General features: G+C 37.9%; 1 protein-coding gene across 5 annotated transcripts in view; it reads left to right on the forward strand.

The window, feature by feature from the left end:
- SORBS1 (sorbin and SH3 domain containing 1) overlaps window positions 1-12,082 on the forward strand; it is a 127,447-nt gene that overhangs the window by 71,497 nt on the left and 43,868 nt on the right. For 2 of the 5 annotated variants that reach the window (XM_053451284.1, XM_053451285.1), the window contains 7 exons: window positions 3,881-3,994; window positions 5,355-5,372; window positions 5,457-5,569; window positions 7,334-8,113; window positions 8,519-8,869; window positions 10,106-10,244; window positions 11,330-11,359. In XM_053451284.1, the coding sequence (XP_053307259.1) occupies window positions 3,881-3,994; window positions 5,355-5,372; window positions 5,457-5,569; window positions 7,334-8,113; window positions 8,519-8,869; window positions 10,106-10,244; window positions 11,330-11,359 (1,545 nt within the window). Of the gene's footprint in view, window positions 1-3,880; window positions 3,995-5,354; window positions 5,373-5,456; window positions 5,570-7,333; window positions 8,114-8,518; window positions 8,870-10,105; window positions 10,245-11,329; window positions 11,360-12,082 lie in introns of those variants that run through there. The other 3 variants (XM_053451287.1, XM_053451288.1, XM_053451286.1) reach the window with 2 other exon arrangements.

A 12,082-nucleotide genomic window follows, 5' to 3' on the forward strand; every position in this document is an offset into this window, starting at 1 on the left:
CAGTTGAAATGCATTGCGCTGTATTTTCTACTTACTAGCATGATGTTGCAAAGTTATAAAATCTTAACACGTACAAGTTAACTAATCACAAGGACACGCATGGAAATTCTGTGTGTTTCTTTTCATAAGCTGACGCTATTAACTATGTTTGTGTTTAGAAGCCAAATTAATTGTTACCGTTTATCAAAACTGAAATGGAGATTATGCAGTCCTTAAAGGGACGCTCCAGTACCCCTATTCAGCCCTACCAACAAAGAAGGCACATTAATGTACTAAGTACTTAAAAATGCATTCTCTACTGGCAAAAGGCACTTAACGTTAGGAGAAGCTGGAAGGCAGGAAAGCACTTGCACTGAGAGGGGAAAATAGAGGGCAAATGTATGTAAGGATCCTGCTGACTTCCTCCATGCGTTTACAGAGGGCACACGGCTATCATAAGCATTAAATTGCATATGAAGGCTATAATGTCCCCGCAATCATATTAATCATACTGAATAAGGAAATAGGGTTATCTGCTATGGCTGGCAAAACTCCGTCGGCGGGCCAAATAAGTATTTGCACATCAGATGCAGAACACGTTTCCTACATGTTCTTGGCCTAGTGCCACATATTGGATGGTTCTACCACTGTCCCAGATGTCGTGCTGTTCCCAGCCTTACCGTGCATGGAGCAGTCTAGCTGCAAATCCAACATTCTATGCGTTTCCAGCTCTATTGTTAATGAATTTACATACGGCGTATTGGGGTAATAAAAGGTGCGGCTAGATGCTTAATAATTTGAATGTGTTACTTACGCATTTAATATCCTGCAATAAATACACAATATTTATATTTTAATAGCAAATAATGTTTAAAAGGCGTTATTCTACCAAATGTCCTTGGTAGATTCCTATCTGAATAGAATGATCTTTGAGTGTGTGTATGTGTACATGTATTTGCTTTTTTATATATATAAACATTATCTAATTTATATAAACCTTATGTTCATGTTATTATTTCATTGTTGCAGGCTTAGCATGGGAAGCATGCACATGTTTTACTCACAATGCAATGCCCAGCATGACCTTATTTATTTCTTGTTCATCATCCTAGTATATAACAAGTTTTGTTTGAGAAAAGAAACAAGTCAGTGTCTTACTGAGATGTCAGATTAGATGTATGTTTTGTTTTTTTTCTGTGGTTGTATTACTTCTCTTACTTGTGTTTGAGGATCTGTTATTTTCAATGAAGTAGCCAACAAAAACCATAGATCACCGGGCAAGTGATTGTAAATTTAGTCTAATGTAACTGATTTATTTGCAATGTTGAATGCTCTAAGTCATTGTGTTGCAGTGTTACATAGGTTAATTAGACACACATCTGTCAAAACTGGAAAGTCTGGTCATTCAACTTATTATCATGTTGCAAACCAAAATAATTTGAGAAAGTATGGATAACCAACATAGCCTTCTCTGGCTGCTGCTTTTATTCTTCTACATGGGAGCTAAACATTTGTAGTATGGTGTCCAAAGGAGAATGGTTTGCCTTATACACTATGCTTTTTGTACTGCGATTGTCAAAATATTCCATCATATTAACGCTATATAAAGTTAGTCTATGACATCACTGCAGAACTGACAAGATCCATTGTAAGTCAGTTAGAAGGTGATGACTTCTGGACATGGCTAATAAAATCTATATATGTTTTAGGAGACCAAAAGGGTATGCATTCCCAATGATCCATGTAGTACAGTGCAAAAAGATAGGCTCCAGCAGTTTATGAGCTTTGACCACCAAGCTCCTTGTAATATAATCTGGGCAGTGACATGTCTTGGGGTCCTGTTATTATGGAAATATTGGTTTGAGATCCAGATAACAGCATTTTTATTTTGAAGGAACACTTGTCCAAATACACTGCAAAAAGGTCTGCATAGTTCGTTCTTTAAAGGAGCATATAATCGGAATGGAGAAAAACTGACTCATTTTTTCACTTTTTTCACTTAATCAAGATGCCCATGGCTAAATAATAAATATTTACTTCTGAAGGATGAAAGAGCATGCCAATAATACCCTATATGTATAAAATACATCATTATACAAAGTGAACAAGATGATAAAAATGTAAATATATTCAAGAGAAAACTAAATTTTTTAAATGCAGACCAATTTATAAATGCGAGTATTTTTTTTTTTTTTCCTTCAAATTTATTTCGGAAACTATAAGTCATTTGTAGGAAAATACCTGGAGGAACGATACAGTACATATACCGCAATTTGAATTATATACAGGATATGTTTCAGTTCATAATATTTTGCAATATTTATTATCTAAAATGTATTATACACAATAGCCTTGTCACTGTGGGAATTGTTGGTCATGCTGGATGGGGCTTAAAGTAAGGTCAAATCCAAGTGCATATGTAGCCTTGTCCTGCCCATCATTAAAGTTCCAACAAGGACAAGTGTCCTCTGTTTCCCTCCCTGTCCCTTTGTACCCCGCAGCCTTTCCTTGTCCCCTCCAGCTCCCCTCTGATGTTCCCAGCCCCTCCCTGCCCCCTGTGTTCTTACCCAATCCCACCAGCATTCCTCCACTCGGACCACTGCTTCCCATTCCCTCTTGCCTGACCTGCCCCTTGTTAGCAGGACTAAATCCCTGTCAGTGAGCGGAGGATCAGACTGACAGTCCTGTCTCCCCCTCTGACAACTGGGGCCACAATTTGTGAATGAATGTAACAACACTCTGAGGGGATTTAAATGCCAACTTAAAAGTCAATGCATGCTCTATAAGCATGCGATGCTGTATGCTGCAGCCTCAATGACAGAGGTGTCATTGGGCCGCAAACGGCAATCAGAGGGTTCCCCATATGATTCCCCTGGTTTCTGCACAGGGGAACCTTACTGGTGATGTCACTAGTTAAATCACAGGGGTTCTCTGTGCTAATTAAGATCCATGGGGTCATAAAAGTCCACCAAGGGGATCTCAAGACAATGTCCACTGCTCTCTTATAGAGCAGCATAAAAAAATAAGTAAAAGAAAACATGCTGTTGCATAATGTTTGCAGACGGTGGTATGAGGGGATCAATGAAATAGACATAGGTGTGAGAAGTACAAAAAGGAAGAGGGGGGGTGAAAAGGAGAGATAAGAAAAATGAGCGATTAGAAAGAAAACAAGTGAGAGTGTAATGGAGAAAGGAAGAAACTGATAGAGAAGAGAGAGAGAGAGGGAAGAATGTGAGGGCGAGAAAAAATTTGGAAAAGACAGAAGACGTGAAAAGAAATAGAGGCGATGAAAGAGTGGAAGCAGGGATAAAGAGAGATGAAATGAGGGGAGAAAGAAGGGGGCAGAAGAAAGATGGAAAAAAGAAGAAGAGAGAAAATAAAGGGAGGGAAGGTGAAAAGAAAGAGGGAGAGAGGAAGGGAAGTAAAAAGTTTGTGGCATATATGCTAGGAATATATAGTCATATAATAATATATGTGATATTTCCCGCTGCACTTTTCATTTTATATTGACCATACTGTTGAAATGATCAGGATCACCCTGTAACCCTTGCAAAGCTAACCCTATTTTTTTTGTAGATTTATAAAGACGCATGACAGAGTGGATATATTATAATAATATACTTGTCAAATACGTATTATATATGTATATATATATATATATATATATATATACACATTTTAAAGTGAGAGGTGAAGTATCAGGACTGGATGGGAAGGTGGTGATTAGGATTTCAGTTTGAATTTACAGACATATCACCATGGGACAAAGAAACATCCACATATAGTTTAAGCATATTAGATACAAATTAACAAAACGCCATCAAGATTTGATACTTTGTGTGAAATCACAGAACGCAACAGTGAAATGGATTCTTCTTACGATCCATTTGTCCGTTTTTAGATGCTGATCCTGCTAAAATTTGCACTGGGAAAGGAGCGGTCACCCTCAGGTCGTCTCAGGCACAGGGGGAAGTTGTAAAACGCCGATCAACGCTGGATATTGAGCTGTCACCAAGTAAGTTATAAATCTCAATGTGTGGTGACACAGAAAATGTCTGTATAAATAACAGTTTGCGGGAGGGTTGAACATTTCAATTACCTGGCTTTGCTTTGTTTGTTGAAGGTCAATCTTGATGAGCTTCTTTTGGGGAAAAAAGTACTGAGCTGCCCTGCATAATAAATCGATGAGATGAGAAACCTCCTTAAATTATCTAGGGTCAGCTCGGTCTTTCTTGTTGTTGAAGCTCGCTGGGGTTGGCCCTCAAAATGCTTGGTCAGGGGATTGTAATGTTTCACTTAACCGCAGCCTCCCAAGTTAGATAATACAATACAAAGTCGTAGTCTTCTCCATTTTAGGATGGAAAAATTAAGAAATCCTGCTCCCCTCTTGTGACTAGACCAATCACATACCCCATAGGCCAAGCCTGGTGTTGTTGGATATGCTGTTTAAGGACATTGTGTTCTCTTGATGTATACAGTCCTACCTGTAACACATACAATGATAAATGTAAGGTCTAGATGAGAGTAGACTAAGGGAAAGAGCCCATACCTGCCTACACTTAAACCCAGCCCTTGCTTATAACATAGAAACATAGAATTTAACAGAAGAACTTTACCCATCTTGTCTGCCCATTTTTCTTGATGTAAGGATTTAAACACCAATCAGTCCTTGGTTCTGTCCCATTGTCAGGATAGCTTTATGCCCATTCCATGCATACTCCCTCGCTATTTCAGCCTACATGACTTCTGCTGAGAGACCGTTCCATTTCTCTACCAACTTCTCTTTACATTACATCTAAGCTATATTACAATTTTGTTTTCTTAATTCATTTTAAGATTTTTTTTAATGTATGTTGTAAAGTGTAAATAACATGAAATCCCTACCAACCCCCACTCTAACCATTGTCATGATCTGGATGTTACAGCTGTATTCTCTTTAATACCTTGTCAACCTCAACTCTCTTGCAATTTATAATTAATGTCATGTCAAACATTTTGGAACACTGCTTATTAGCGGTTTAAAAACTCATAGCGTAAATGCCATATGCATTGAGATCACTGAGCCCGATTCACATCATGTTCACAGCTTTCAACCACTTTATTGTGTTTGCTGCCTTGCAAACTGTTAGAGTCAATTGACAATTCTGTCTTTATTGCTCTGAAAGAATTCTTTGTATCCACAAAGGTCAAAACAGCGAGAACTTGATATGTAATGCCAGTTACTATGGCACTTAGCATTAGCAATCCCATTCAGAGTCTGAAGTTGTAACAGTGTTTCAGTCCTCCGAAGAGGACTTGTTTTGTACTGAAGAAAGTGGACGCTTACCCTGTGCTTCTTTCTCTTCTTTTCCATGTATGTTCTGAAATAAAACAAGGTGAACCTCCGTCTGAAGGTAAGAGCATTTTAAAAGGATCTGTTTGCTTCGAGGTAGTAAAGTAGCTTCGTTACTTAAAAACAATCTTCGTAATCTGCACAGATGAACGCCCTCCTTCAGTAGCCGAGTCTAATGGGGACTCTCAGCACTCATCCCTAGCGGCCAAAGGATTTCGCAGTGTGAGACCTCACCTTCCTTCTGATGGCAGGTCACAGGTACTGTACAATGTCTATCCTTCTGTCAATTCTCTGTTTGTTTAGGAATTTGTAGGTTAACTAGCCCTTTCTGAAACCTTTATAATTTACCAAAATTTTCCACTATAAGTGGAGGTCTGATTAGTATTTAGGGTTATAGCACTTCGCAGATGATGTTATTTGAGGGTTTTATGTGTGTTTCTCCATTATCCCAAGCTCTAGCCAAACTGTAGTATGGGATATTCCTCATCACCATACATATTAAATGGCCCTTACCCAGAACTCAATCGTGCCTGGGACATAAAATAATAAAGCAGACTAGCAGAGTCTTTGGGATGGTTTCCATCAGTTTCATTAGATGGAACGTGTTAGTTAAAGTTATAAAATTTGAACATGATAGGCTACTAAGACTATGGAAGAGCTGCAACTATGGGAAAACTGAACAGGGGCAAGCCAGCTACATTGGTTACATAGATTGAAAATCATTAGAAGATTATAACTACAACCAAGTGACTGACATTCTTTTGTCTGGATGCTTTAAGCAAATTGCGTACCGTACTGTACATTGATCTTCAACTATCTGATATGGAACTTTATCTACTGATTATTTACTATGATGTATCATGGTGTGACTTGCATGTGTGTGTATGGTGTTATGTACTAAAGCGATTCAGAAATTGTCCAATTTCTATGTAAATATTTCATTTATTTGTTATTTTGTCTGTTATTCCATTCCTTTCTTCTTAAAACCACCAAAAATATTTTACACTCAAAGCCCCTCCTTAAATTAATGTATACGATTATGTTTGATATTTATGATATAGTGCTGTTTGGTATAGAAAGCAATACAAGACCTTCACTACTATCTTGTAATTGTTCTAGTAATTCTTTAGGAGTTTTAGTCAACCTCCGTCCTTCCTAACATGCTGCGTGTACTTCATGTGCAAAGTGTGGGATTATGTTACTGCAATCCTGTGACTTCACTAATGATCCACGAGAGCTTCAATGTGGACATGGGGGTGCGCCAATGTTTTATTGAGGAATTGGCAAAACTAATCCCCTGAATACTTTGTGGGCTTTACATAATGTATTCCAGATTATGGCTGGGAAATGCCCTGTTTTAGATCCACAGTATCCCCAAGCATACATATTATAGCTTTCCCTTTATATTTGTAGGAAAGCAATTGTCTGTTTCATGATTTTAAAGATAATATGATCGTGTTATTGGTGGGATAGGGACAGGACCCCCTACATGGCTCCTGTACTATGTAGCTGGCTAGCAGACCCCACAAAAAAACATAGTGCTGAACCCCTGTATTACCTTTTACCTTTGGGGTCCACAAGTATTTCTGTGTCAGTTGCCTTGGATTTAAAACTGAGGAATATGACTTATCAAGTATTTGTATTTTATATTTTATTTAGGAAATATTCAGTCCTTCAGTGTATTATTTAAACTAAATTTCCAATGTGGCACATAAAAAGTAATTCATAATGTTCAAAAAATGTAGTCCTATGTCGACTGCTCAAATTAACTATTTATAAGTCAAAAGAAATTTAATTTCCTAAAATATACAAAGCAACAGTAAAAATAATGAGAAGGAAATCCAATAGAAATTGTTGTTCCCCGAAATAAAAATGTTATTTACAAAAAAAAAAAAAGAAATTGTTGTTCCAATGTTTTCACTGTAAGACTCCATTGACATGTCTTTGTTGTAATGGCTGATTTAATTTGCCATTTCTTTCTTTTCTTTTTTGTTCTCGTATTCCTTATTTTAATCATTGTAGAAGGATCTTCCTCCCCCCATTCCTCCTCCTCCTAAAGAGGAGAGCTTTGCATGGCGGCCACATACTAACGCTAAACTATCCTATCTTAAACCAGTACCAATACTCGATTGCATTTACTTGAGTGCTCCTAAACCGTATGTACCTCCAACAGCACCTAGTGCTAACTATCACTCTTCACTTTCTATCCCTTCTGGAAACCAAGATGAATCACGTGATCACACAAACATCCCAGCTTCTTCTGTCCACGTTGTACCAGAGCATGTCAGTAGTAGCTTCTTGTTATCAAACACGTCACCACAACACCCCCTGAGTGAGTCTAGCGGTTTGGATAAAAGTGTTGCTGGAATGAGTTCCAGTCATGAGACTAAGGCTGACAAAAAGGTCAGCAGCCTATATGTAGCTTGTTTATCTAACAGCACTGGCTCAGCTGCGTATGAAAATCCCACCAGCATTCCACATGATAGAAAAGAGGGCGCTGAATTGGAAGCTGATGTAACTAAATCACCAGCCACAAACATTGTTCCTTCGATAATAGACACCGGAAAATCCCCACCTCCTGTCCCTCCCAGGCCATTCTTTGACACTGTCCCAAGTAAAGATTCCATTAGCTATGGTGAAATAGATACTCTCCGGAGTCAATGTCCTCTTCATCAAGATATGGGAAAACGCGTAGAGCCAGATACACAGCATCCAGCTTGTGGTGTGAACATGACTGCAAAGGAGCCGTATTTTACAACAAAGCAAAATCATCCTTTAAAGCCTCAGGGATACCGACGCATGGTACATGTCTTCATTTTTGTATTTTTCATTTCATGAAGTCACATAACTAACTCTTTCTGTATGACTGTTGCCTTTCTCATGTAAACTGATAAGCTTTTTTTTTTGGAACTGTTGATGCCTCTTTGCTAAGTTTCTAATAAATGCATTCAGCTTCTCTTGAAATTTATAGCTTTCCTTTTTTTCATTGTTGCAAAGTCACTTCTTTTCAGTGAAAGCTGTGTTTTTAGAGAAGTAAGTACCGGGAACATCATGAAGATTAGGACTACCTTGATAAACTGTTTGTGCAGGTTCGATAGAAGTAAATTCAGCATGGTTTTTATTAGACATGTCGATGCATGTCACCTCACAGCTCCACTGTTGGTGTAGTCATTTCCATTCTGCGTAACAACACCTTATTTCCCACAGGATGGCACTTCAGTCACAGCTCAGCCTGAGGTTATAGTAGTACCACTCATCCAGGTTAAAGCTGAACGAGAGCAAGAAGGCACTTCAAGCACTCCACCGCCACCTCTTGTACCTGCTGGCAAACTCTCGGCATCCCCAGAACTTGTCACCTCTCCCTTGGCTTTGCCTACAATTGATGATTTTATCCCCCCTCATCTGCAAAAGGGATCAAACCATATCCCAAGCCCTCCTAATTTTTGTGTTTCAAACAGTCAGCCACCATGTTCTCCACCACCTTCACTGGCTCCTCCAGTAAGGGAGGGTTCAAACCGAGTCTTGGATCATGAACTCAGTGGAGTCTACTCACACACAGTAAGCTGTTGATACCCTCACCATTTCCTCAGCATTTACTCACAAAGTAGGGCATCCTTACTAGCCTACTAAATACCAAGAGGACAACTCTTGCCCTGTGCCAGAAAGCATGACTTCTACCTTTGCTTTATTGCATGCATTCTGTAATTGAAACTAGTCAATTATTTGATGGACTAAGTTTAGTAACGGAAAGTAAATTTTTGTATTTGTGTATTTGTGTTTTACATGTATAACTGGCAACTGTACACAAGGAATACTCAAACAATGTAGACCTTTTCACCACCATCATATTTGATGTATGTTTGTGCCATGTTGTGCGGTTTGCTTGGCTAGCTGTTTTTTCCCAGAGGCAGCTTTTTTGGATGTAGATTAATAGGTTTTCTTGACGATTGATGTAACATATCAATTTACTCGAAACATTAAAATTAGTCTAATCAAAAAATGTTATAATTTTTGTTGATTTCCTAATCTGAAGTAATATTAAAGACCATTGAAGCTTTATTTTTCTAAACAAGTAGCTTGTGACACCTCGTATTGTATCAAGATCAAATAGGTCTAGGTTTCAGGGACTGCGCTATGTTTTTGGGTACCCTAAGCATAAAGGCTAATTGGGGCCCCATCTTTGATAGAAGTAATAATTATGCATAGATGAAGAAGGGCAATATTATCATAAATGGGTTTTAAATAAAAACATCTTTTTGGAATCTGTGTCAAAATTCCATAGAGCCTGTAAGAGGCTCCTTCGATCATTTTGCTTCATCTACCTATATGGTAGCACTAATTTTATTGTTTTAGAGAATGATATGGTATGGTTGGTATGGTATAATTCATGCAGGGTGCAGTGTGATAGCACACCTGCTTTACATAGTTTCAGATGACTGTGCAGCCGCCTTGTCGTCTGTATCTGGAGTGACGACTCTTGTTCCATTGATGCCCAGTGAAGTCATCTAGTTTCATTTGATACTGCATGTGTTTTGCATGTCTAACTCCGTGCTCTTAAAGAGGACCTGATTTCACAAACAAGGTTTGATTTTTTTCTACTAGTGCAATGTGTATCCCCCAAGTGCAAGCCTTGTACTAGTTGTGTAATAAAATGTTTGTTGAGTTGTTGAATGACAGAATGTCTTTATCAGAGTAAATTAATGCCAGCGCTACCATCTGTTTTTGGGCTAAATAAGTTTCCGCAGCCCGGCATGCCAGTCTAATAAACACGGTCCCACTATTTTCTGCTTTTAGGATCCTGTGGCTGATGAAGTTTATTTGTCCGGTTTAAGCAACGATAAACTATCCTCACTTACACCAATAAGCAAGCCTTCTGTGTACCCCTCCACCACCAATGTAAATCCTACTATTGTACTTTTGCAGCACAACAGAGGTAAGGCTAACCGCTCTGTGTTTGTGATGATTTCTTGAACATTTTTCATTAGGAATCATCTTGGGTCGGTAATGTTTTCTCTTACTCGGGACAAGATCACTGATGGGGGGAATACTAAAATGTGGGAGTGCTTATTTCTTTCCTTACCGACCTGTTTCTTAATGGGTTATTTGCAATCATTTAATGGAAAATTTGTTTTTTTAATCTTAATTTATTTTTCTAATTTTTTCAACGTTTTAATGTTTTAATATTATTGTTTATTGTTTTATATTGCGCCATCAGATTCCATAGCGCTGTAAAATGGTACCCAAAAGATTATCTTTTTGTACCTAAAAGATAAGCATGTTCTCTGTGTTGTATACAGATCCAAGATGCATTTAAAGACTGCTGTGCTTTACTCACTGAATCGGGCCACCTTAACTCCACTCATCCAATATGTGGTGTACAGCATCATCATTTAAAAAAAGACAATCTAACCTTAATTCAGAATGCAACAGGCAAGGGTATTGCTAAAGGGAAGATAGGAGAAACTTTAGTGGGACCTGTCACTTTCATGCAGCTTTGCTTTGTTCGTATATATTTTATAAAGTTATTCTATGACTCCAAAAAGAACATATATAGAATTTTATAATTGTGTCATTCTTTTGTATAAACTTTTAAAAAGATATATAAAATATATTGAAAATATGTATTTCACAAGATGGTTTAACTTACTACATTGTTCTAATAACGATGTTAGAATTTAACTATTATACTATGTGAATTAATTAGGGATTAAAAGGTACATTCAAAGTATACTCTGAATTGATGATTAACAAGCTTGTGTCTGAAGGTGACAGGTCTTACAGGTAGTGCTGACAGTTATATGAATTGGACTTCCAAATCCGTTGGTTTATGTTGCGATGGGCTAAGTACAGCACTCTGATTGGCTAGTCCTCATTGGCCAATCGCATCCTTGCAATGCTTGCTATATTATTCACATGTAACGTCACATTGTTCTGAAATCCTGCTCATGTATGGAATGCATGGTTAATCTGCACGCTCCACTTGTCTCACGCATCTCTTTGCATTTTGTTTTGTCACAGAACAGCAAAAACGACTTAGTAGTTTGCCAGGTATGATATTAACACCTATCACACTTATTATCTGATTATTCACATGTAAATTGCTTGAAACGTCCCCTTTTACCTGGGATGTTGGAAAATATTAACCGTGCACATATTCACTGATTGTTTTAACCTGATTTTGTGCTCAATTAATCACCTTGACGTTAGAGCTTATTGATGCCCCCTTGTTAGGTCAACGCTTAGGGACATTCTATACATGGATTAGGAGTTGGAAAAGAGACATCGCACAGCTCTAAGACTGTGCCTTAGTCTTCTGTGTATTTTGGGGGAAATTACTATTTTTGGTGGCACAGGCTTTTCTTTAAAGGTACACAAAATATTTTAGGTATTTGCTATGTTTTGTACTGTAGTGTGTCTCCACCTTGTGGCTGTGTATTGCTATTTACCAGGAAAAAAAATGGTAGCATTTTAGCGTTGGCACTGGACGGTCACACGGTCTAGCGAGACTTACTAGAAAAAGCACACATCATTATGTGTAACTGAATATAAAATACAGAGTCATCTGCCAATTTGTCTTTTTCTGTGTTGTGTCCTAATGACACACCCGACTGGGATGTTCTGGACTATATGACTAATGTTTAGTCATTAGTAGAATAAAGTGAACAGATGACTAGCACAAATCTACAAATCTAATTGTAGCTCTGATAGAGCATTGTGTCCAGCGAGTATTTTAAATGAAGTAGAAAATGTATTTCTATCAAATAATATTAA

This window comes from Spea bombifrons, chromosome 11, assembly GCF_027358695.1.
Source record: "Spea bombifrons isolate aSpeBom1 chromosome 11, aSpeBom1.2.pri, whole genome shotgun sequence".
In the NCBI taxonomy this organism is placed as follows: domain Eukaryota; kingdom Metazoa; phylum Chordata; class Amphibia; order Anura; family Pelobatidae; genus Spea; species Spea bombifrons.